The 26,366-nt window shown below is 38.1% G+C and overlaps 1 protein-coding gene across 2 annotated transcripts in view; it reads left to right on the top strand.

Moving 5' to 3' along the window:
* Window positions 1-17,751, top strand: part of tcea2 (transcription elongation factor A (SII), 2) — a 77,233-nt gene extending 59,482 nt beyond the window's left edge. For both annotated transcript variants that reach the window (XM_073061861.1, XM_073061862.1), the window contains 3 exons: window positions 10,559-10,705; window positions 11,748-11,819; window positions 14,257-17,751. In XM_073061861.1, the coding sequence (XP_072917962.1) occupies window positions 10,559-10,705; window positions 11,748-11,819; window positions 14,257-14,265 (228 nt within the window). In that variant the 3' untranslated portion in view covers window positions 14,266-17,751. The remainder of the gene's footprint in view (window positions 1-10,558; window positions 10,706-11,747; window positions 11,820-14,256) is intronic.
* Window positions 17,752-26,366: the final 8,615 nt, after the last annotated feature.

Below are 26,366 nucleotides of genomic sequence, written 5' to 3'. Positions count from 1 at the left end.
TCAGTCCATGGTAAGAGAAATTGTTTACAAATGGAGGAATTTGTTTCCTGTTGGTATTTTCCCTAGGAATGAGTGTCTAGCAGAGATCAGATCAAGAGAACAGCATGCAAGGAAGTGAAAAAGAGCCCAAGGGTAACAGCAAAAAACATGCAGGAATCTCTAGAACTTGCTAAATTCTCTGTTCATATGTCCACTATAAGAAAAACACTGAACAAGAATGGTATTCATGGAAGGACACCACGGAGGAAACTACTGCTCTACAAAAGAAAACATTGTTGTACACAAAATTTGCAAAAGACCATTTGGATGTTACGCAACACTTCTGGGACAATGTTCTGTGGACAGATGAGACAAAAGTTGAACTTCATGGCAGAAATGCACACCATTATGTTTGGAGAAAAAAAGAGCACTGCATGTCAACCAAAAACTTATCCCAACTGTGAAGTAGGTGGAAGGAACATTGAGGTTAGGGGCTGCTTTGCTGCATCAGGGCCTGTGGACAGCTTGCAATCGTTGAAGGGACAGTGAATTCAAAATAGTATCAAAGCATTTTACAGGAGAATGTCAGCGTAGCAGTCTGTAAGTTGAAGGTTAATAGAAGTTGGATGATACGACAAGTCCATGATCCAAAACACAAGTGTAAGTCAACAACAGGGTGGTTTAAAATCCAGAAAATACCTGTTTTGGAATGGCCTAGTCGGAGTCCAGACCTTAACCCAATTGAGATGTCATGGCATGACCTAAAGAGGCCTGTTCATGAAAGGTCTCCCAGAAATATTGATGAACTGAAACAGCTTTGTATGCAAGAATGATCTAAAGTTCCTCCAGCCATTGTGCAAGTCTGATCAGCAGCTACAAGAAACGTTGGATGGAGGTTTTTGCTGCTAAAGGAGGTTCTACCAGTTATTAAATACAGGGGTTCACATACTTTATCCAGCGTCGACTGTGAATGATTAAACAATGTGTTCAATAAAGATATAAAAAGTACAATTGTGTGTTACTAGTTTCAGCAGATTGTATTTTTCTATTATTGCAACTTAGATGAAGATTGGACCACACTTTATGAGTAAGTAATGCAGAAAACCAGGTAATTAAAAAGGGTTCGCAAACTGTTTCTTGCAACTGTAGAACATTACAGCACTGTACAGACCTCTCTATGGAGCTAAATTATTGTTACTATTGCAGGATCATAAGTGAAATCTTTATTATAGAGTAGTAAAAATAATTAACCAGAAGCAAATCATATATGCTCTATGTACTTAACAATTTTAACTCTTGTAGGTTTTTATTCTGCAAATTGACTGACAAATAATAGATATGATCTCACTTTCTATGGTGGAGGTGACCTATTATGACTAAAGGTGACTGCTATGATACAAAGTGAAACAGAAACATAATTAAGATTTGATTTTTATTATACATAGCTGCATTGACCTTTGTCTGACTGGGCATTAAAAATTTTAATAGGAATTTGTTTCCACTTTGATTATATTACCTATTGGCACCAGAAGAATGTAAATTGTGAAGTATTAATAGTGCATATCATCTTTTGAAGATAATTCTCATTATAGTAGAACATGCACAATGGAATGAAGTATTGAAACAATAGGTTGTTTAGAGTCTTCTGGTATCTAATGATGCAGCCACCTTTTTATATTTGCATTTGCCTTGCCTGCCTATTATGCCAAAATAAAATACCTGATCAGCCATCCCTTTGTGGCAAGGCTTGCATGCCATAATAGGCTACAAAATGAGTTCAGGCAGCATCACTGATAACAATGCGTTCCTCCCCAATGAGCCCAATACATTCTATGCACGCTTTAACCTGAAGGGTAATAAAATCATACCATCCACCAGGCAGAGACTGATTTACCTATAGGTAAACCTTTAGGAAGGTTGATTTGACATCTGAACAAATGGAGTCCTCGGCATGTCTTTTGTAAATACCTGGCTGAAGTATTTACAAGCATTTTTAACCTCTCTTTACTTGGTTTCCTATCTACTGGTACCAAAGAAAAATAAGGAAACCCTGCCTTAATGACTAACCCACAATGGCTGTGACATCTATCATCATGAAGTACTTCAAGAAGGTGCCCAGGGCACACATCACTTCTGGTCTTTCAGACAACCCAAACTGATTGCTGTTCAATTACTGCTGAAACATGTCCATATGGGGTGCCATCTTCCTGGCCCTATACTCATCTCTGGAATATCTGGATAACAAAGACAACTGACAAAAGAGGTGGTCATTGATTTTAGAAAGCAGGATGGAGTACACACACATGTATTTATCAACATTGCTGAGGTGGAGGTGGTTGAGAGCTTCAAGTTCCTAGGCATAAGGAAAAAAGAAATCACCAGTTGCTCATCTTGGTCCAACCACATCGGTAGCTTGTTTCGGTCAAGAAAGCAGGAAAGAACCTAGACTTTATCAGAAGTCTGAGGAAATTTGGCATGTCCTTATTGACCCTCACCTATTTTTTTATGGATGCATCATGGAAACCAGCCTATCTAGATGCATCACTACTTGGTATGACAACTTCTCTGCCCAAGACCTCAAGAAAGAATTGTGAAGGGAAGGCTGGTTTTCATGATTCACTCCATCATGAAAACAATGCTCTTCTTCATTAGAAGCTCGAGATTGCAGATAGAAAAAACATAGAGACATAGAAAACCTACAGCATAATCCAGGCCCTTTGGCCCACAAAGCTGTGCCGAACATGTCCCTACCTTAGAACTACCTAGGCTTTACCCATAGCCCTCTATTTTTTGAGATCCATGTACCTGTCCAGGAGTCTCTTAAGAGTCTATCGTATCCGCCTACACCACTGTCGCCGGCAGCCCATTCCACGCACTCACAACTCTGTACCTACTTCCAAGCACCTTAAAACTGCCCTCCCGTGCTAGCCATTCCAGTCCTGGGAAAAAGCCTCTGACTATCTACACGATCATTGCCTCTCATCTTATACTCCTCTATCAGGTCACGTCTCCTCCTCCAAGGAGAAAAGGCTGAGTTCACTCAACTTATTCTCATAAGGCATGCTTCCCAATGCAGGCAACATCCTTGTAAATCTCCTCTGCACCCTTTCTATGGTATGGACTCGGATCCCAAGATCCCTCTGATCCTTCACACTGCCAAGACTTAACCATTAATACTATATTCTGCCATCATATCTGACCTACCAAAATGAGCCACCTCACACTTACCTGGGTTGAACTCCATCTGCCACTTCTCGGCCCAGTTTTGCATCCTATCAGTGTCCCGCTGTAACCTCTGACAGCCCTCCACACTATCCACAACACCTCCAACCTTTGTGTCTTTAGCAAATTTACTAACCCATCCCTCCACTTCTTCATCTGGGTCATTTATAAAATTCATGAAGAGCAGGGATCCCAGAACAGATCCCTGAGGCACACCACTGGTGACCGACCTCCATGCAGAATATGACCCGTCTACAACCACTCTTTGCCTTCCGTGGGCAAGTCAGTTCTGGATCCACAAAGCAATGTCCCCTTGGATCCCATGCCTCCTTACTTTCTCAATAAGCCTTGCATAGGGTACTTTGTCAAATGCCTTGCTGAAATCCGTATACAGTACATCTACTGCTCTACCTTTATTGTGCTTAGTCACTTCCTCAAAAAATTCAATCAGGCTTGTAAGGCACAACCTACCTTTCACAAACCATGCTGCCTATTCCTAATCATATTATGCCTCTCCAAATGTTCATAAATCCTGCCTCTCAGGATCTTCTCCATCAACTTACCAACCACTGAAGTTAAACTCACTGATCTTTAATTTCCTGGGCTATTTCTACTTCCTTTCTAGAATAATGGAATAATATCCACAACCCTCTGATCCTCTGGAACCACTTCCGTCCCCATTGATGATTCAAAGATCATCACCAGAGGCTCAGCAATCTCCTCCCTCGCCTCCCACAGTAGCTTGGGGTACATCTCGTCTGGTCCTGGTGATTTACCAACTTGATGTTTTCCAAAAGCTCCAGCACATCCTCTTATTTAATATCTATTTGTTCAAGCTTTTCAGTCCACTGTAAGTCATCCCTACAGTCGCCAAGATCCTTTTCCATAGTGAATACTGAAGCAAAGTACTCATTAAGAACCTCTGCTATCTCCTTTGTTTCCATGCACACTTTTAACACTGTCACACTTGATTGGTCCTATTCTGTCACATCTTATCCTCTTGCTCTTCATATACTTGTAGAATGCCTTGGGGTTTTCCTTAATCCTGTCTGCCAAGGCCTGCTCATGGCCCCTTCTGGCTCTCCTAATTTCTTTCTTAAGCTCCTTCCTGCTAGCCTTATAATTTTCTAGATCGCTATCATTTCCTAGTTTTTTTGAACCAGCTAGAATCTGAAGCAACTTGGAAGAACTCAGTGGCTTGAGGGGCATCAGTGGGAGGAAAGAAATTGTCAATATTTGGCCTGGAATTCTGCTTTGGGACTGAAATTCGAGAGGCAAGAAGGCTAGCATAAAGAGGAGAAGGAGAGTGACAGGAAAGGACAAGCATTTGGTGGATTGAGGAGGGGTGTTAGGTAGGGGAGCTGAGCAAAGGTGGAGTTGAAAGATGGAGGCAGACAGAGAGGAAAAAGAAAACACAAGTTCCACATCCCTCAATACCAATCATTCCCTCACTCCTAGCACTTTTCCCAGCCCTTGCCGTAGTTATAAAATTTATTTTTGAGCAGTTGTTATAAAACTTGTTCTTACATCTTCTTCCTTAGCACTATCCAGAGACCCAGACAGTCTTTCTAGGTGAGTCAAAGGTTCACATGCATCTCCTCCAATTATTTTTCTCTCAATTTGACTATTTTTACATGGGAAGAACAAATGCAGACTTAGCGAATATTTTGCAGAACATTATGCTCAGGTCACAGTGGCTATCTTCAGTTTCCAGTTGCTGACCATTTTAACTCTCTCCGTTTCCCATTCCAACAATGACTTGCCCATCCTTTGTCCAGTCATCAGGTGCTTTACAAACTGATGGAGCAATGCCTCACATTACACTCAATAGCATGAATATTGAGTTTTTCAATTTTAGGTTGCTCATATCTCTCGCCTTTTTTCCCTTCCCTCTTTAATTCCCCCCTTTTTGCTCTCCCATCTGGTCTTCACATCTCTTTCCTCCCACCCCATCAATAAACTTCACTATAGGTTTTTCCCGGTGTTGTGCATTTAATATCTCAGTATTATTTAAGTAATAAAGTAAATATATTTGATTAGACATTCTTTGTTTACATAATTCATTGAGTTATATGTAAGAAGTATGTGAACGATGTGTCATGCCACCACATCATATATGCACACCCTGCTTAAAGTAAAAACGAAACTGAGACATGCATTCCTGGCTCTATCTCTCCTTTCAATTAGTTTTTGTTTTGGAGGTACAAAACATTAAAGCAGTGACCAGTAAGTTTGTAAAAAAAAAAGCAAAACTCTCTGTTGAAGCACAGTGAGACGTTTGTGCGAAGAAAACAGTGGAGCATGGTTTCTTCTCAAGAAAAGACGTTCAATGCTTTTAATTCATGCATTATTTGCACCAAGGTTTTTTTTATGTCTCCAATATCACCTCCAACCTCTTCCTGTTGCTCTTCTTTGTTTGTCTCTTCATCTTCATCTGATTTATCCAGAGAATCTGATTCCACCTCGTATTCACTTTCACTTTCAGTTCTGATCATAGCTGGGATTTGTAGTTTGGGTTGCTCATGTTTGTGCATGCCCCTTCCTTCACGCATGTGCAATTCCTGTTGCTCTTTTTTTTGGAAATCGTTGATGTTGCCGTAGTTTCCTGTTCTGTATCGCCGGAGGTAAATTGCACTTGAGCCCGAGGCTCTTTCATGGCAGCCGGCCTTGATTCTTTTCCAACTTGTGTTGTCTTCAAAGTAGTAGTTTTCTTCTGCTTCTGTTTAGGAGGCATATCTTAAGAGAATCCTGAGTAGTTTATAAGTAATTTTTTAAAGGTATTTACTAACTTTTCTTCACTTAAACATTATTGTACTGGTTTTTTACGGGAGAGCTGGATTTCCACGTCTCGATCCTACGTCATCACCTATTAAAAGTAATAAAAAAAGATATTAACAATATGAAGATTATGTTTGATAAAATGATGAAAAGACAGGACAAAATGGACAAGAAAATTAAAAACTTGGAAGAAACATCTGGAGACACCATTGATAGAGTGAATAAAATGGAAGATAATATTTCTGCCTGGACATCAGAAAGAAAACGGTTGTTGGAAAAAGTGGATGTACTTGAAAATTTTAGCAGATGAAATAATCAGGCTCGAAGATCATGTTCATTCAACAGTGGTTTCCGACCTTGCCCTTTACGCACTGAGATGTCTCTGAATTCTCTGAATCTTTTCACAATATTATGTACTGTAGATGTTGAAAGACCTAAATTCTCTGCAATCTTGCGTTGGGAAATGTTTCTTTTGAACTGACTAACAATTTTCTCACGAATTTTGGCACAAAGGGGTGAGCCACGACCCATCCTTGCTTGCAAAGACTGAGCCTTTGATGGACGCTATTTTTATACCCAGTCATGATACCTCACCTGCTACCAATTAGCCTGCTTAATGTGGAGTCTTCCAAAACTTTTCAATCTTATTTTAACTCTGTCCCAACTTTTGTTGAGTGTGTTGCAGCCATCAAATTCTAAATTTGTGTATATTTACAAAATACAATTAAGTTGGTCAGTAAAACTATTGAAAATCTTTTCTTTGTACTTTTGTCAGTTAAATAAAGGTTCACGTTAATTAACATATCACAGATTTTTGTTTTTATTGCATTTTGGAAAATGTCCCAACTTTTCTGGAAATGGGGTTTGTAAATAGACTGGACAGAGAAGAGAAAAAACTAAAAAGTCAAGTTGCAGTTTCAAAAAGAGCACTAATCTGCATGCTGTGGATGAGAAATCTGATGATGATGAAAGTGACACTGGGTAGCCTGGGATTTACAATGCGAAAGCAAACAGAAAAGCAATATGGCTTATACCAGAAGTGAATGGCAAATTAACTAAAATTGAGTTAGACAGTGGTTCTGCTGTCAGTCATTCTACGAAATGAGTTTGAATGGCATTTCAAAGATACTAAACTGAAGCCTGCAGATCAGAATAGACAATAGGTGCAGAAGTAGACCATTTGGCCCTTCAAGCCTGCAGTGCCATTTTGAGATCATGGCTGATCAACTACTATCAACACCCGGTTCCTGCCTTGTCCCCATATCCCTTGATTCCCCTATCCATAAGATACCTATCTAGCTCCTTCTTGAAAGCATCCAGAGAATTGGCCTCCACTACCTTCCGAGGCAGTGCATTCCAGACCCCCACAACTCTCTGGGAGAAGAAGTTTTTTCTTAACTCTGTCCTAAATGACCTACCCCTTATTCTCAAACCATGCCCTCTGGTACTGGACTCTCCCAGCATCTGGAACATATTTCCTGCCTCTATCTTGTCCAATCCCTTAATAATCTTATATGATGCAATCAGATCCCCTCTCAATCTCCTTAATTCCAGCGTGTACAAGCCCAGTCTCTCTAACCTCTCTGCGTAAGACAGTCCAGACATCCCAGGAATTAACCTCGTGAATCTACGCTGCACTTCCTCTACAGCCAGGATGTCCTTCCTTAACCCTGGAGGCCAAAACTGTACACAGTACTCCAGGTGTGGTCTCACCAGGGCTCTGTACAAATGCAAGAGGATTTCCTTGCTCTTGTACTCAATTCCCTTTGTAATAAAGGCCAACATTCCATTAGCCTTCTTCACTGCCTGCTGCACTTGCTCATTCACCTTCAGTGACTGATGAACAAGGACTCCTTGATCTCTTTGTATTTATCCCTTACCTAACTCTACACCATTCAGATAATAATCTGCCTTCCTGTTCTTACTCCCAAAGTGGATAACCTCACACTTATTCACATTAAACGTCATCTGCCAAGTATCTGCCCACTTACCCAGCCTATCCAAGTCACCCTGAATTCTCCTAACATCCTCATCACATGTCACACTGCCACCAACTTAGTATCATCAGCAAATTTGCTGATGTTATTTTCAATGCCTTCATCCAAAGTGGAGAGAGTGAGCAGCTTCAAGATTGAATGGAGCCCATGGGCAATGCCAGTGGTCCAAATTGCTAAGAAAAATGTGTCTGTCAGGATATGTGGTGATTTTATAGTCACCATCAACCCAGTATTGAAAATCAATATGCTCTGCACAGGCTAGAGGATATCTATGCAAAACTTTTCTGGAGGGGAACGCTTCAGCAAAGTAAATTTGACTGAGGCCTACCTACAGATGGCAATGGAAGAAGAGTTGAAAGTGTTTCTCACAAAAGGCCTTTATTGCTATAAATAGGCTTATTTTTTGTAGTAGTATCTGCACTGGCACTCTGGCACAAAACTATGGACCGCCTGCTGTAAGGCTGCTAAGGTCCTCAGTGTTAGCTGGATGACATCATCCTTACCAGAGAGGATGTCAAGGAATATCTGCAAAGTCTTAGGACAGTGTTAAAAAAAAATTAGAAGATTATGGGCTCTGAGCACAACACAAGTGTAAGTTCTTTAAACCAAGCATCACTTATTGTGGTCGCACCATTTCACAGCCACAAGTCTCACCTGCCAAACAGAGTGATTTCACATCCTACCCCCCCACCCAGGGTTAGGAAAGATGTTATCCCAAAAGTAAGCCTCTGCAGTGATTAACTCTTTAGGCCAGAATAGACAATAGGTGCAGAAGTAGACCATTCGGCCCTTTGAGCCTGCACTGCCATTTTGAGATCATGGCTGATCAATTCCTATCAATAAATGGGACAATTTAAAATTTACTATAATGTGGATGTCTTTATAATAGTTGTACTGCATTCTCCACTGAGTTGGAGTTCTTAGCTAAACTGGGATTTATAGTATATTTAATACTTCAGTAATATTTGAGTAATATTGTAAACGTATTGTTTAATTTTTTTGTTCACGTGATTTGTTACAGATACCTCTATCTATCACCTATCAGGGTCTTCCAGCTCTACCCCCACTTGCCTCCCCTCTCTGGGACTAACTACTTGTCATCTTCCACCCCTCATCAGTCCACCAGTTGCCTCAGAGTCCTTTTGTTGCCATGCCACAGCCTTTCTCCTCTCTCTGCTGGCCTTCTTGCCTCTCCACTCAGTCCAGATGCATGGTTTCGTCCTGAAGTACTGACAGTTTCTTTCCTCCCACATATGCTGCTCAACCTACTGAGTTCTGCCAGCCAGTTAAATTTTGTTGTCCTTCATTAAATTTTCCTATACTTCCTGCTGCCTTGGAGAAACAACAAACATAATCAAATACCACTCCCACTCCAGTAATTTTCTCTTCTCTCTCTTCTTGGGCAAAAGTTACAAAAGCTTCAAAATACATTACCAGGGTCAATAACAGCTTTTATCAGGTTGTCATAAGACAATTTAGTAAACCTTGTAACAAAAAGATGAACTCCTGATTCTCTTGATTTACCCGATCTTGGCCTGTGCACCTTATTTGTCCACCTGCACTGCACTTTTCCTAACTGACATGACACATTCTATAAAGCAAACACGAGGAAATCTGCAGATGCTGGAAATTCAAGCAACACACACAAAGTGCTGGTGGAACACAGCAGGCCAGGCAGCATCTATAGGGAGAAGCACTGTCGACATTTCAGGTCGAAACTCTTTGGTGCTTCTCCCTATAGATGCTGTCTTGCCTGCTGCGTTCCACCAGCATTTTGTGTGCGACACATTCTATAGTTGATTTTTAATTTATACTATCTTGATGTACTGATCTTTTGAAATGATCTATATGAATGGCATACAAAACAGTTTTTCATGTGACAATAATAAACCATTGCCAAATATTCTTGCACATCGGACCAGAATCAATGATTTTCTGTTCCTTCTTCGCACATCTCAGAAAGTTCCAAGCCAGATTTCCTGCATCTTTTCAGTTGATAATTCTTCAGATATTTCAGAACTTGGAATTATTTTAAGTTGATTTCGCTCAAGGTGATATAATCAACCTTTAAAAAAGTTTTAAAATATAGTGTTCACATTGGGCCTATAGACCCAATTTTACTTTGAAATTAGGTCAGTTGGTAGCACTTTAAAATAAATTACTATGTCCTGGCTGTCAATAAAATGTGGTTAACTTTCACTCAATAAAGAAAACTAACATGGTGCATGGATAGTAGCAATCATTATAGTTCCTGGTTTGGCTAGGTGCTTGCTGATCGCTGGTGAATACTGCTTGATGTTCCTTTAAACAGTTTTAGCTAAGTGGTTCAGTGATCTGAAGAAATCTGAATTGGCCAGTGTTGCTCGGCTCTAAATCAAATGAAATTAGATATTTTTGTTAGACTTGGATGTCTGCAAAATAATCTTCCAGTGTGCTGTAGGTAAGGCTGAAACATTTTTATATTGGAATGTTACTTTTTAGTGAAAACTCATTTTGAGCAATTTTAAAGGAAGGATTTGAAATCTTTAAAAACTGGGCTCAGATTTTTAACAACCATTTTCCCCCTCCCAATAAAACTGAAGGAAATGGCAAGTGATGAACTAAGAGAGATTCGAAAGGCTTTAACAAATGAAGCTATCAGAGAACATCAGATGGCCAAAACAGGTGGGACTGAGACTGATTACTTTGTTTGCGGAAGGTGTAAGAAGAATAACTGTACTTACACACAGGTAAGAATAAGGCAATATTACAATTAATTGAACAATTGTATGTTTTGCACATACTGCATGGCAGGGCTACTTGGCAGAGAAATTGCTGGAACCAGCTTCTTTCAGACTTCTGCTTTCTGTGTTTTTGAAACTAGAAGTTTTTGTGCCCATTTCAGTTTAGGATTTTATTTAAAGCTTCAGGAGTTAATTGTCAATAAAACAATCATGGTTTTGTGATAATTTTTTCTGATCAGTGTGTTACTTTTATAAAGAAATTCCGAGTGTGAAAAGGCTTCTAAATAGTAGTTAAGATTTTATAAATTTCTATGTATTTTTATTCTAGTAAGCTCTCATTTATCTCTCAAATACTGTATGAGGCATTCAGGCCCGTTTCTGTAGTTCTCACAGAAAATTATTGGTAAATATGAGGCAATTTAAACAACTTTGCTTTGCCATTTGTCTGGTTCCTTTTATGTGCTTTAATTTTGGCCAGCCATTTGTTCTGAACCACCATTTCTTGCACTGAACAAATGTCTGTTGAAATAGACACAAATAGAAGGAACTTCAGAATTGTGTTTGGAATTCCAATGGCAATCGCTTACTTGTAAATGACAATTTTTGACCAAATCCATGATCAACCTGAGAGGCTGGGCATAATTACTAAAATATTTAGAGATTTTTGATTGTAATTACCGGTAACTTGTTTTTGCTACTTTTTCCAATTTAAATGCATTTGATAAATATAAAATTACATAAAAATCTTGATTCACTCTTTACATGTGTATCATGCATATTTTGCCTTAAATTCATTAATGTCTTTGCAAACTTGAGAATAAATTTATTGTGTATAACGTGATTCCTGTAGACCATATGTTTTTATTTAAAAAAATATTTTCACCAGTCTATGATTCAAGTAAAGTCAAACTGAGTCGATATGTAGTAGTTCAGTTCAGATTTTTGGCATGTGTAAATTAATTCTATCTGGATAGATTTGCCCCTGAAAATATTGTCCTATTAATAAAAAGCTCACATTTTAAATACCATCTTTCCTCTTGTATTCCAGGTCCAAACGCGAAGTGCTGATGAACCTATGACTACATTTGTTTTTTGCAATGAATGTGGCAACAGATGGAAGGTATGTGTTCATATGTTAATTCCTTTTGGAAATTGTGTGAAATGCTGCTTTTTAACATCTCTCAAACTCCAGCAGTGGGTAACTGGCAACCATACAAGGAAAAACAAAATTGTGTCATTTGAAATAAGTGGGTTCATCTGGGCTATTGGATAACAAAATCAGCTGGAATCAAGGATTTTTAAAAAAGTCAAGGTTCCTATAATCCAAGAGTCATTTTGGCCCTACCTTGTGTCAGGAGAAAAGGTAGGAGGTGCAGGAATATGCGGGTAAAATGGTTAATTGGAAATCTGAAGGGTATCTTGGCAGTTGATTCAAAGGATCCCTCACCATTATTTGCCTCAAACTCTAAAATATTTGCCTGGTCTGTAATTACCTTGTCTTTATTCTTTATATTCTTGCCTGCCCCATCTGTGTCTTTTGCTGAGGTCAATTTGCCACTGATTTGAAAATTAAAAGTACTTTCACAGTTTCCTATCACACAAACTCAGAGGGGCCCCAACAATCATCACTTGGACATGTTTTATCCTTGTTTGCTGCTTCCTTTTTAAATATAAATGGATAGTGTGTAATTGAATGAAAACTATTTACAATTTCCTTATAAAATGGAAATATTAGGGATTCTCCATATTTCAGAAGGTAAGGGAGAGTGAAGATGTATTTGCTCACTGCTGTGAAATTCTGTAGTCCTTCTAGAGAACTGCTCCTGAATTGTTCTTGGTTAGTGTGTGATTTGGTAGGATTTGGATCTTAGTATGTTAAAGGTACATTAATGTGTTTCCAGTCTGGCAGGTGTGCAACTTGGAGAGGAATTTATAGGTGTTGCTGTTCCCATGTCTTCCTTAGTAGTAGAGATCACTGGTTTGGGGGGAACTGTTGTTCGTCACCAAGATAAGTTGCAGCAGTGTACATCACCAGTGGTGCATATCAGAGCTGGTGGTGGAGTGACTTTGTTTCTAGAGGTTGATGTAATGGCTTTGCTGCTTGTAAGGAGTTAGAGTTGCAAATCTCATGAAGCTTCCAAATTGATGCTTTATAGTTCCGGTCACCACACAACAAGAATGATGTGGTAGCCAAGTAGAGAGTGCAGAAGAGATTCATCAGGTGGTTTCATAGAATGGAGGCTCTAGTTACAAGGAGAAATTCCATAGGCTGAGTTTATTCTTCCTGGAAGCTAGAAGATTGAAAGGTGATCTTTTTGAGATTTATAAAGTTGAGGCAGAGATGGAATCATTTTTCTAGTTTTCTAGAACTAGATGTCATAGAATTAAAGTGGGGGGGGGGTTGAAATTTCAAGTAGATCTGAGGAGTAATTTTTCACACATTTGATGGTGAATATCTGGAATGAGCTGCCAGAGGAGGTGTAAATGCATTTACAACACGTAAAAGTTGTTTAGATAGATACTCAGATCGAAAAAGCATTAAGGGGTTATAGGTAGGCATAATGTGAGCATGTGGGATTTGTATAGATGAACATCATGTTGGTATGGACAGTTGGTGGTGGTTGCATGTGGTATGATGGTATGATTATAATTTGATGGTACATAATTTATCATGTTTCCTTTTGACATCAAAAGAGGCATACAAGTCTATGCTAGCTCTCAAAGCAGTCCCATTCCCATTTATTCCTCCATTTTTGCCTATTAACATATCACACACTCACCCCAACCTTAATTCTTATATCAGCCACCTATTATATGGGGATTTTATAGTGACGAATTAATCCATGAGCCACAACTTTTGTAAGTGTTGGGAAACTGACGCCCAGGGAAACCCTCACAGTTACAGCATGCTGGTGACTCTAGAGATCTGAATCAATTGCAAGCTGCTGAAGTTGTCAGGCAGCAGCAACTCTTCTGCTGCAAGATGTCACAATTAATAAAATGTTCCCCGATGTCAGAAACGGTCAATCTAACAATTGCAACTGTTTTTCAGCTCCCAGATCGATGTTTTAGCCAAGGCCACAATGAGATCTTGACCTGATAATTCAGGAGAAATCCAAATTTAATAAGAAAATTATTGAACAATAAGTACCGCTTGATAGCAGTGAAGTTAACTTTTGTGTGCATCTTCAGTACTACAGCTGGATGTTGTCTGTCCCCATAGTCTTTGCTATATTTACAAGTAACTCCACATGAATTCCAGTAGAGCAGAATAATGATAGATGCGGTGACATTTGCTACTATAAGCTTCAGAATGAAGCCTGGGATTTGAATAAAGTTTCAACAGCTGAACCATCAGCTTTAGCCCAGCAATTCAATTGTGTAATTAAAACATGACATTGGAGCTAACCCGTTATCTTATAAGAGATCACTATGCAAGGTTTAAAATACTTTTCTAAAGGAGAGATTGTTTTAAGTATTAAATCATTGATAATTTATTATCAGTTTGAATTGGGAATTATTATAAGGTTAGCTATCTAAAAATAATCTTCTCTTAGTTCTGTTAATAGAAATTCAGAAGACTACTTTGAAGACACAGCTGGACCAGCTAAATGAAAGCTCTAACTTTAAAGTTTCATGTATATTAAATTTCTCATTTTGCTACGTATATTGTTGTAAAGTAAATAATCTGACATGCAACGATGCTCCCTTGAAATTGAGTATTCTAAAATTATGCAGCCACTCAGATTTTGTTAATTAACATTGTGGTACAGTATTGTGTTTTAGGCTTTACATAATTTAGGTCTTGATCTGTCATTATTGGTATCAGATCAATCTATCGGATAACTTTTTAATTACGTTGTTGTGACTGTTCAGCAACCTAAATGCTTCCATGTTAATAAATTTGACAAGTTTATTTTACATTTTATAATTATTTCATAAATTGTAATAATCTCTGTAGAAAGTGTTACAATTGCAGAAATCAATGGATTCCTCTATTAACACAACTGCATTCAGAGTATTTGATGTTAGTGAAAAGTACAAAATTTGTATCATTTGTGAAATTCATTGGGGGAAAGCTCATCACAGAATTTTTGGTGCGTTGGATGTATTTGTTTTTAATTATCACAATGCTTTTTAAATTTTAAAAAAGCAGATTCAATTTTTTAATGTAATTCCTCCTGTGTTTTTTTAAACAAGCTGGCAGACACCAATGCAAAAATTTAGGTTTTAGGTTTGAATGTTCAGTTCTCTTAAAATATCTTCTGCTTGCAGTTTTGCAGATTTTTCTTCTCAAGCCTTTGCATCAATTATTATTATAGTCTCTACATTTTGGAATGGTCATGTATGTGTAAACAAAGTGCAAAGAATTTATAGAAATTAGCATTTGACTTCAGGATTTCATTTTGTCTGATTTGTTGTATTTAAAATACTAGTGTATTTTAATTTTGTTTTTAAATTTCTGTGTCTCGCCATTGCCCAGATTAGAATGAGATGAGCAAGTTGTGTGGACTCCTCCGTGTTCAAGATGTCTTAGTAATGAAACCCAAAACATCTGAGCTCTTTGTTGTTAGAAATGTACCACTGATAATTGCATTGATTCCATGATTAACTTCAACTCAATTCAACAGTTAACGATTTTGGTGCAGACATAGTAGAAGCTAGTTTGGATCTTCAAGTTTTATAAAATGTTAAAATAATGAGATTTGGCTATCTATGCCCAATGCTGTTTGTTTTTTTCATTGGTACTGCCTTGTTTCCTTTCTTGATATCACTATATTTTCAGATGCTTGCTTTTGCTTTATTTTTAAGCACTATGTTCAGCAACAAGCTTGAGTGTAGCTTTTTTAACATGTGTTGAAAGAATTAATCTTTTGCTCTTCAAGTAAATCTTGAATCCATAGTATTCTGAAACGTGTTCAAGTAATTTTTCATTATTGACCATCTAAAGCTTTATAGTGTTAACTAAAAAGCTTTTTTTTGGACAGAGATTACAAAGCCAATGTTCTGAAAAAGTATTTCAGGTGTAGGATTTTATTGTTGTGCTGATATTTGTGACCCATATTCTTTGCAAATTGATGAACAAAAATGATCATCGATGTGTTCTGAATACAGTATTTCTTGCTATTTAATTCAGCAATTTGTAAAATTACCATGAAAGCAATCTGCTTGTAGGAAACAAACTTCATTTTGCAACTAAAGAATATGATCTTTTTGTAAGGCTAAACAGTGTATATGGTGATTGCAAACAAATCAGGTTTGCATTCCAATTCTCAGGATAAAAGTGAATAATCTTGGGAAAGTGGGGAAAAATGCTATACAAGGTTAGAATTCAGAGTGGTTTATGAGAATGATCCTGGAATTAAAGGGTTAATGTATGAGGATCATTTGAAGGCTCTGGGCCTGTACTTGCTGGAGTTTAGAAGAAAGAGATCTCATTGAACCTTATTGAATATTAAAAGCCTAAATAAAGTGGATATGGAGAAGATTTTCCTATAGTGGGGGAATCTAGGACCAGAGGGCACAGCCTCTACAAGGATGTCCCTTTAGAACAGAGATGAAGAATTTCTTTAGCCCGGGGGTGGTGAATCTGTGGAATTCATTGCCACAAATGGCTGATAAGTTGGATATATTTAAAGTGGAGCTTGATAGGTTCTTGTTCTTGATTAGCAAAGTTTTCAGATGTTACAGAGAAAGCCAGAATGGTAGAGCAGACTTGGTGGGCCAGATGAGCAGAATTAGGCCTCAAGTCTTATTGTCTTATAGTCTAAAAAATAACAATTCCTCACTGGCATCCAAGTTAGTAAGGTTCTAGGCAAAGGTGATATTAAATAGAAGTTACTCTACTCCTTGATAATATCAGTCCCTGAAGTAGTGATGGAATTATAGGCATCTACTTGGATTTTGCATGTGCAATTTTGTGAAATTTATAAGCAACTTGCATTGCTGATCTGCAGAGTTCATCTCCAAAAATGAAGTAGATGGAAAAATCAATGTCTTATCTGACCTAAATGATTTGCAATATACAATATTTCCAATGCTGAATTGATTAAACCGCATTGTTTTTCTTGCCCAAATGGGCTAAGAGCATGTTGCTCAAGTTGAGGGCAACTTGCCAGCCTGTATTAATCAGTCTGGTTATGCAATAGGAGATGCTGAATTGCCGAGCTTGGGTTGAGATGATAAAATATTGTTTTCAATGTTTGAGCCATGTACCTTAATGAATGTAAAGTCATTGTTGTTGAGGAACATTAGAATCATGTATTTACATTGTAAAATGAGTACTTTGATGTTTTATGACAGTTTTGAAAGGGCCAAAAAGGGGGTAGAATGTAATTCCTATGATTGGTCAACTTAGAATGGTGTATATATCAGGAAGTCTTCCCAAAATGCAGGCCACAACATCATTGTGTTACTGGTCTTGACCACACTTTTTCATACTGTCAGGCATAATCTTCACTCCAGGTGCTTGGAGGCCTGTAGTATTTACCTACCGGTACTTTGTAATTATCTATAGATTGCAAGTAAGGATAAGTTTCAAGCTTTGCAAACTGTTCAAATTTTGTGAACCGTAAGATTTCCCATACTCTCTGCTATTTGCAAAGTGGGCAGTTCCATCACTGATCATAGAGTTTGTGAGATATTGGCAATTTTTCAAAAGGTCTTTTTTTTTCTACAATTGAAGTACCTGTAGGGGATTAGTATCATATGCATAATAAGCAATTTACAAATGGGACTTTATTGTAAATGTGATGTGGTTTGAAAGCATAGTTGGAATTAATTCTGTTGGTATTTCAAAGAGAAAGTCTAGTCTTTTTTGTTTGAATTTATTCAAAAGAAACAAATACATCAGATGGTACATGAATACATTTATAGTTAGCCTGGCATTGCTGTCTCTGTGCATGTGCTATTGTGATGAACCTGAACTTCCCATATGAAAGCAATATGATCTAATTGTATTTTTTTCTGATGACTTTAAGTTGGTGCCAAAAGGTACTTAGCATTATAAAATAATGATAAGTTGATATGAATTAAATTTCCACTTGACTAAATCTTGGGTGTCATTATTCAATGTTGATCAAATTAAACTAAGGAATTCTAAACATCTAGAAACTACCTCTGCAACATAAGACTGTCCAGCCTCATTTAAAACCTTATTAGAATGGAATAAAAATACTAGAAGTATCAGAGGCTATGTGCATTGGTGAATAGAGGAACCAAGTTAATGTTTTAGATGACTTGCCTTTCATCAGAGCTTTGAAACAGTTAACTAAAACTTAAGGTGCTTTGAAAACAGGACAATTAAGGTGAAAAATATCCGTAATGTAGAAATGCAATGACATAAGAGATGGTAATGCAGGGTTAAAGATGTACATTTGGGCAAGTAGGTAAATAAATGTAAATAAAAATAACAGGTGATTGGACTTTTTTTATATTGGGCATAAAACGGCTCAAATACAGGGAACATGGTGATCTTGGAGGGTTAATCTTGGAAAGATTAAAACTGGGCGAGGAGGTTATGGACTGATTAGAAATTGGAAATTGTTTAATTGGTTATAAAGTCTGTTTTTGCTTAAGGATGGACCAGTTAAAAGACAATAATCATGTGTACGATGGGTAAGTAGACCTTTTGTGTTTGTTGTGATAAGGGAGCGGCATTCTTGATCTCAGGTTTAGAGAGGCTTGGTTAAGGGAGAGTACCTAGTTTTGTGTGGATGGTTTAGCTTAAGATCAGAGGTTATGTATGAAGAATGCATTGCACAAGAGAATACTGGACCAGGTGTGTATGTAATTTATTGAGGTTTAGACAAGTTGTGTCTTTTTCAGAATTTACTGAAGGAGGCTCGTTGTGCACCCTACACTGATCTGACAGCAGCTGGGTGGAATTACCAGGATTGCTAATGATTACATGGAGTCTGTGATTAAAATGAGGTAACAAGAAAGTTCATTTAAAAAAAACCTGCCCTGGCTGCTAGCAGTCCTTGGAAAGCTCATCTTTTTAAAAGGAATAGGCTGTGACAACATCAGTTATTTGTGGGAAGAAATGAAGCACACTGTCTATCTTGGTGTGATCAAATGAGGCTTACACTAAAAAGTGTGGTTCTCCAATGTAGATAGCAGGACTCTGTCCATTGGGTGTAAGGCTGAGAAGTGAAGGACCTAAGAACTAAGTGATTGGCAAAAGGACCAAACGTGACAAAATTGAATTGAATTGACTTTATTTCTTACATCCGTCACACAGGAGTAAAAATCTTTACATTGCGTCTCCGTCTAAATGTGCAATATGCAATTTATAATGAATAGTATGTACAACAGGACAGTCAATATTACATAAAAATACAGTTGCATCAGCATGAAATAATCAGTCTGCTGCCCTGGTGGATGAAGCTGTCCTGGCATTTGTGCTGTAGTACCATTTCTTGGATGGTTGCAGCTGGAACAGTTTGTGATTGGAGTGACTCGGGTCCCCAATGATCCTTTGGGCCTTTTTTACACACCTGTCTTTGTAAATGTCCTGAATAGTGGGAAGTTCACATCTACAGATGTGTTGGGCTGTCCACACCACTCTCTGCAGAGTCCTGCGATTCTGGGGAGTACAGCTCCCATACAAGGCCAGTCAGGATGCTCTCAATTGTGCCCCTTTAGAAAGTTCTTTGGATTTGAGGGCTCATACCAAACTTCTTCAACCGTCTGAGGTGAAAGAGGTGCTGTTATGCTTTTTTTTTTAACCACACAGCTGGTATGTACAGACTACGCAAGATCCTCGGTGATGTGTATACCGTGGAACCTAAAGCTATTGACCCTCTCAACCCCAGATCCATTGATGTCAATAGGGCTTAGCCTGTCTCCATTCCTCCTGTAATCCACAACCAGCTCCTTTGTTTTTGCAACATTGAGGGAGAGGTTATTTTTCTTGGCACCACTGTTGGAGAAATGACTTCTTCCTGTGGATCACCTCATTATTGATTGAGATTAGGCCAATCAATGTAGTATCATCAGCAAATTTAATTAACAGATTGGAGCTGTGGGTGGCAACATAGTCATGGGTATACAGAGAGTAAAGGAAGGGGGCTCAGTACACAGCTTGAGGGGCAGAGATGAAGGGAGACCCTTACCATCTGCTGGCAATCTAACAAGAAGTTCATGATCCAGCTACAAAAGGTAGGGTGAAGGCTGAGGTCTCTGAGCTTCTTGTCAAGCCTGGAGGGAATTATGGTGTTGAATACTGAACTGCAGTCCAAGAACTGCATTCTCATATAAGCATTCTTCACAGTAATTACTCATTTTCTAGAATTCCTTGCCTGAAGACGAGTACTGGTTTTTAATTCAGATGTAACACTTGGGGATTAGATTGATACTCTCTAATCAAATAGATTGCATAAGTGAGGCAAGAGCTGGAAAGTGATAAAACAGGAAAAAAAATACAGGTTATTTGCTGCAAACATGCACAAAATAAATGAATGGTTAAATAGTACCTTCTGGGAGAAAAATAAACATTTGTACTTGTCAGGTGACTAGCACTGCTAAATTAATGAAATTAGGATGGCTGGTGCAATAGTCAATCCATCAGATTAAATTGTATTGTTTTTTTCAGTAAAGAGAACATGCAATAAAATGTTTCACTTATACCTATTGAAATTAAAGTTGAACCAATGAGTATTCAGTATGTTTCCTGTGATTTGGCTAAGTTTTGAACTTTTGTAGAAGGTGAGGCCAGTTGTTTGATGCCAACATTAAGGGTTCTGACAAAATGACAGTAAATGGATTATGATTACTGCCCCTATTCTGGTGTGGCACTGGGATGAATTAGTAATCTGTTGGAAGACAAAATGGCAAACCATGTATTTCCTTTGAAAACTGGTATTTTCAAAGTTCAAAGTAAATTTATTATCAAAGGACATGTGTCACCACACACAACCCTGAGATTTCTTGTATTTACTGTGATTGCTGACAAGTAACACAATAAAATCAATGAAAGACCATACCCAACAGGGTGGACAACAACCTTTTGTAGGTTTTTCTGTACAAAGGCATTGGTGTTTCCATACCAGTCCATGATATAATCAACATGCTCTCCACAAATCTATAGAAGTTTGTCAAAATTTGAGATGTCATACTGAATCTACATAAACCTCTAAGAGTAGAGGCACTGCTGTGCTTTCTTTGTAATGGTATTTTTGTGCTGGTCCTAGGACAAATCTGCAGAAATGATAAAACCAAGGAATTTAATTCTTTCTGCCTGATTCCCCTGATGAGGACTGGCATATGGGCCTCCATTTCCTCCTTCCTCAAGTCATTAATCATTTCTAAGGCAACACGAGTGAATCTGCAGATGCTGGAAATAAATAAAAAAACACGAAATGCTGGCAGAACTCAGCAGGCCAGACAGCATGTCGTTATTACCTCCTCCCATAGATGCTGTCTGGCCTGCTGAGTTCTGCCAGCATTTTGTGTTTTTTTCATTAATCATTTCCTTGGTCTTACTTATATTGAGTGAGAGATTTTTGTTGTGGCACCACTCATCCAGATATTCAATCTCCCTCCAAATGCTGATTCGTCACTACCTTTGATTCAGCCAATGATCAATGTATGAAACTGGAGCTGTGCTTAGACTCACAGTCATAAGTATAAAGCAAGTAGAGCAGGGATCTAAGTACACAGCCCTGTGGTGCTGCTGTGCTAAGGGAGATTGGGGAGGAGGAACTGTTGCCAGCCAAAACTGACTGGAGTCTGCAGGTGAGGAAATCTAAGATCTGGTCGCACAATGAGGTAGTTGAAGTCAAGGTCGAGCAGCTAATTAGTTTTCAGGGGATGATAGTTTTGAATTCTGAGCTATAGTCAAGGAAGAGCATCCAGATGCATGCATCTTTGCTGTCCAGATGATTCAGGATTGGATGAAGAGCCAATGAAAAGGCATCTGTTGTTGACCTGTTGTGACAGTAGGCAAATTGGAGTGTATCTAAGTTGCTTCTTGGGCAGGAGTTGATATGTTTCACCACCAATCTCTCAAAGCACTTCATCAAAGTGGATGTAAATGCTACTTGATAGTTGTTGAGGAAGGTTACCATGTTGTAGGTACTGGTATAATTGAAGCCTTTCTGAAACAGGTGGGTAACTCAGCCTGCTGAAACAAAAGGTTAAAGGTATCGAACACTCCAGCCAGTTGATCAGTACAGGTCTTAAACCGCCACGTAGCCATCTGAGTGGGATGCTTTCAGCGGGTTCATCCTGAAGGACACTGTTACATCAGCCTCAGAGACAGAGATCACAGTCATTGCAGGCTGTGTGAGTTCATGAAGGTGCTTTGATGTTTTAATAGGCAAAGCAAGCATAAAAGGCATTGAGCTCATCTAGAAGAGAAATTTTGTCACCTGTGTCACTTGGTTTCACTTTGTATGAGATGATAGCTGTCGAGCATCCTTCAGTAATTTAAGTTTGGTCTGGAGTTGCTACTTCAATCAAAATGGCAGGAGTTGCCACCTGCTTTCTCTGGATAATCTACATATTCCTGCACAGTTCTGAATTGGACACTTCCATAGTTTTTGACTTGATGATACACCACATGCAGAATTTGATAGCCTGCAAATTACTGTGGAATTATCCACCTTCTGCACAAAGGTCCCTGTGGTGCCAATTTTTCCACTGTTGCACCTTTACTGAATGCTAACTAGGTCAGGGTGAATCCCAAATTGCACTTACCTGCTGTAACTATAATGATTTGACTTTTAAGTAGGAGAAGTTGGCTGCATAGTCTTTAGTAGTACTGTTGGCCATTTTTGAAATTGGTAAGCAGGATGATAAACAGTGGCTGTAAGCAACAATAATGCTATTCATGAAGACTGCATGAGCGCATCAAAATTCTTTTTTTTCACAGCAAGCTATCCAGTTTTCCCTATCAACATTTATCTAAATTGTTATGGTTCAGCAACAATGAATATATAATTGAGACAGTTTTTTTAATAACAAATAAAACCTTTATTAAACACTGCTAAAAAAACCCCAAAAATAAACAAACGACTAACTTAACCGAAAGTTGGCTGCTGTGCGGCAGCTTGAACAGTTCTTAAAACGAGATTGCGAAAACAGTTCTTAGAAGTAGTAATGCAAAAGTCTAAGTGTTTACACAGTCACTTAGGAGAGGCTTTCCTTGAAATAATTTAAGTTCTCCTTCGTGGCGTTACTGCTGATCCCAGTTGAAGTATGCTTTGATCAAAGGATTTACGATGAAGAAAATGTAACAGCTTAAAGGCACCGATCTTTCCTTGGCGAAACTCTGCATTCAACTCTTTCTGCCCCTTTTACCAGGAGTTATCTCGGCTTGCAGGTTACTAATTCCTTGTATAAAGATTAAATAAGGTCATACCGGTTTCACTGTCAACACCAACTTTCCTCGAGCTTTCAGCTTCCCGAACTTTAACAAATCTTCACTCTCTGACTACTTTTTAACTGGCAGTATTGTAGCAAAACTGCCGGGAATAACCTTTGACTTAAGGCAGCAAGTAAAACTCCACTTTTAAACGAAACTGCGTCATAACATCGGAATACGCAGCAACATGGAGTCAGTGGCGAATTCAGCCACGAACTGCCCCACCTCACAGGGCGGGGTTCTCCTTTTATACCCTGTTGGAAAAAAACTATCACATGACCTCTCACTGGCGGGAAAATGAAATCACTCCACCATCACAAGACCATTACCTCATGGTCACGTGACAGGTACAAGATACCCATGGGTACGTAACACCTCCCTCCAAAAAAAAAATGTCATCTGTCAAGAACAAAATTTTAACAATTAACTATTTACAAGAGAAGAAATACAAATGTATAAAATTTACAATGTGCACAGCATACATAGTATTAGCATATAGCATCTTACTATACAGGAGTGTTACAAATGTTAGAAAATATCACTCCATAAAAAATTACATTGTACATTTAACATCGAAATAGACAATCAGCAATCACATTATCTTTGCCTGTAATATGAGTTATCAAAATATTATCAAAACATTAAACCTTTCATTACTAAATTGGAGTTTAATGTATTTCTTTAACCATTTTCTTTAACCTAGCCTGGATTTACCACACAACTAAGGTAAATCACAGTGGCATTTCCAAATTTATTTTTAGCTAAATTAATAGTTAGGTTAGCTTTTGAAAGCCTTTCAAATAATTTCTCCACCACAGTAATGTGTGCTTCCCAAGTATCATTTCCTGTCACCAAATCGTCAATATAAGCATCTGTATCTTTCAATCCCTGAATCACAGAGTTAATCATCCGCTGGAAAGTACCTAGGGCATTCTTCATCCCAAATGGAAGAACATTATATTCATATAACCCAGATGGAGTTACAAATGCAGAAATCTCTCTACTTCTATCCGTTAATGGAACACACCAATACCCTTTCAATAAATCAATCTTTGTAAGGAACTTTGCTTTTCCCACTTTATCTATGCAATCATCTATTCTAGGAATTGGATATGTATCTGTTTTCATCACAGCATTCACCTTCCTGTAGTCCGTACAAAACCTAATACTACCATCTGATTTTGGCACCATAACACAAGGTGAACTCCAATTCGAGTTAGAAGATTGAATAATATTATTCTCTAGCATATATTTAATTTCTTTCTCAGCAAGTTCACATTTTTCCATTTCACCTTATATGGATGTTGTTTGGCATCTCCAACATCTACATCATGTGAAGCTACAGTGGTTCTTCTAGGAACTTCTGGAAGCAAACCCTTATATTTAAAAATTAATTGTTTCATCTGCTGTTACTGCTCTGGCTGTAAATGTGTTAATTTCTCATCAATATTTTCCAGAATAGTTGAGTTTGGTAACCTGACAGAAACAATGTTGGGTTTAGAATGAGTTTCAGATGAATTATCTATTATGTCCCTAGTGAGATCAGACTCAATATTATTGACCACAACAGTCATAGTAGCAGACTGTTTCTCATAATATGGTTTTATCATAATAATATGGCAAAGTTGAGTTGGCCTTCTACGATCTGGAGTTTTTATCACGTAATCCACATCACTGATTTTAGACACAATTTCATAAGGACCATGAAATTTAGCTTTAAAGGATTTGTTTGCACTGGGAAAAGAACCAGCACCTTATCTTAAACGTCCTCATCCGAGCTTCTTTATTGTACCAGGTTTTCATTTTCTCCTGAGCCAATTTTAAATTATCCCTAGCTAAATTACAAGCTTTATGTAATCTGTCCTTAAATTTTAAAACATAGTCCAACAAATTAGTGTGTACTTATTTATTAATCCATTGTCCGTTTAATAAAGTTAAAGGTCCTCTAACTCTATGCCCAAATACAAGTTCAAATGGACTGAAACCTAAGGATTCCTGCACTGATTCCCTCACTGCAAATAGAAGTAAGTGTATACCCTCATCCTAATCACTTTCATTTTCCACACAATATGTCCTAATCATAGTCTTGAGGGTAGAATGAAACCTCTCCAAGGTACCTTGCGATTCTGTATGGTATGCAGACGAAGTGACTTGCTTAGCTCCCAATTTATAAACTATCTGTTGAAACAATCCAGACATAAAATTACTGCCTTGATCAGATTGTATTTCCTTAGGCAACCCAAAATAAGTAAAGAATTTTATAAGAGCCTTTGTTACAGTTTTAGCTGTTATATTCCTAAGTGGTACTGCCTCTGGAAACCTAGACACAGTGCACATGATAGTCAACAAGTACTGATAACCAGTTTTTGTTTTTGGTAATGGACCTACACAATCTATAATAATTTTATAAAATGGTTCACCAAATGCTGGAATAGGTTGCAATGGAGCCACTGGTGTAACTTGATTTGGTTTACCTACAATCTGACAAGTATGGCATGTTCTGCAAAACATCGCCACATCTTTTCTTAAACCAGGCCAGTAAAAATGTTTCAAAATCTTGTCCACAGTTTTCCTTACGCCTTGATGTCCACCCAAGGGCACACTATGGGCTAAAGTTAAAATCTCATTTTGATAAACTTTAGGAACAACTACCTGGTAAACAACCTGGAATTGTAGGAGGTCTCCAGTTCCTCATCAACACTCCTTTTTCAAAATAATATCCTACTGGCACCTTATCAATTTCACTATCTGGAAGAGCTTGTTCTTTTAGTTTTATAATCTCAGGGTCTCTACTCTGCTCTGCTATCATCTCGTTCCTGGACAGAGACAAATCTTCATGGTCAGATTTACTCCAAGAGTCTTGTTCAAACAATGAAGGTAAGAAAGTTTCTGACATATCCTCAAAACTCGAATCCTGAGTTGAACAGTCATGGGTAACAACCTCATTCTGCACATCAATCTTTTTAGCCATAGCTCGAGTTACAACACAGGAAGAACCTGTGTTAGAATCCATCCGTGGTTCCTCTAACTTTATTGTCAAATGTACTTCAGGAAAAACTTGTCCACCTGCTAAATCATTTCCTAACAATAAAGAAATATCATTCACAGGTAAGGTAGGCTGTAGTCCTATTTTAACAAGTCCTGTAACTAACCCTGATTTTAAATTCACTTTATACAAATGTACAGGCATAAGGACACTCCCAATACCTCATATATAATTTACCTCACCAATATCAGAATCTTCATTAAACTTTAACACACTGTTTAATATCAGTGATTGAGAAGCTCCAGTACCCCTTA

Source organism: Hemitrygon akajei, chromosome 11 (genome assembly GCF_048418815.1).
Source record: "Hemitrygon akajei chromosome 11, sHemAka1.3, whole genome shotgun sequence".
NCBI lineage: Eukaryota > Metazoa > Chordata > Chondrichthyes > Myliobatiformes > Dasyatidae > Hemitrygon > Hemitrygon akajei.
This window is presented reverse-complemented; position numbering and strand designations above follow the sequence as displayed.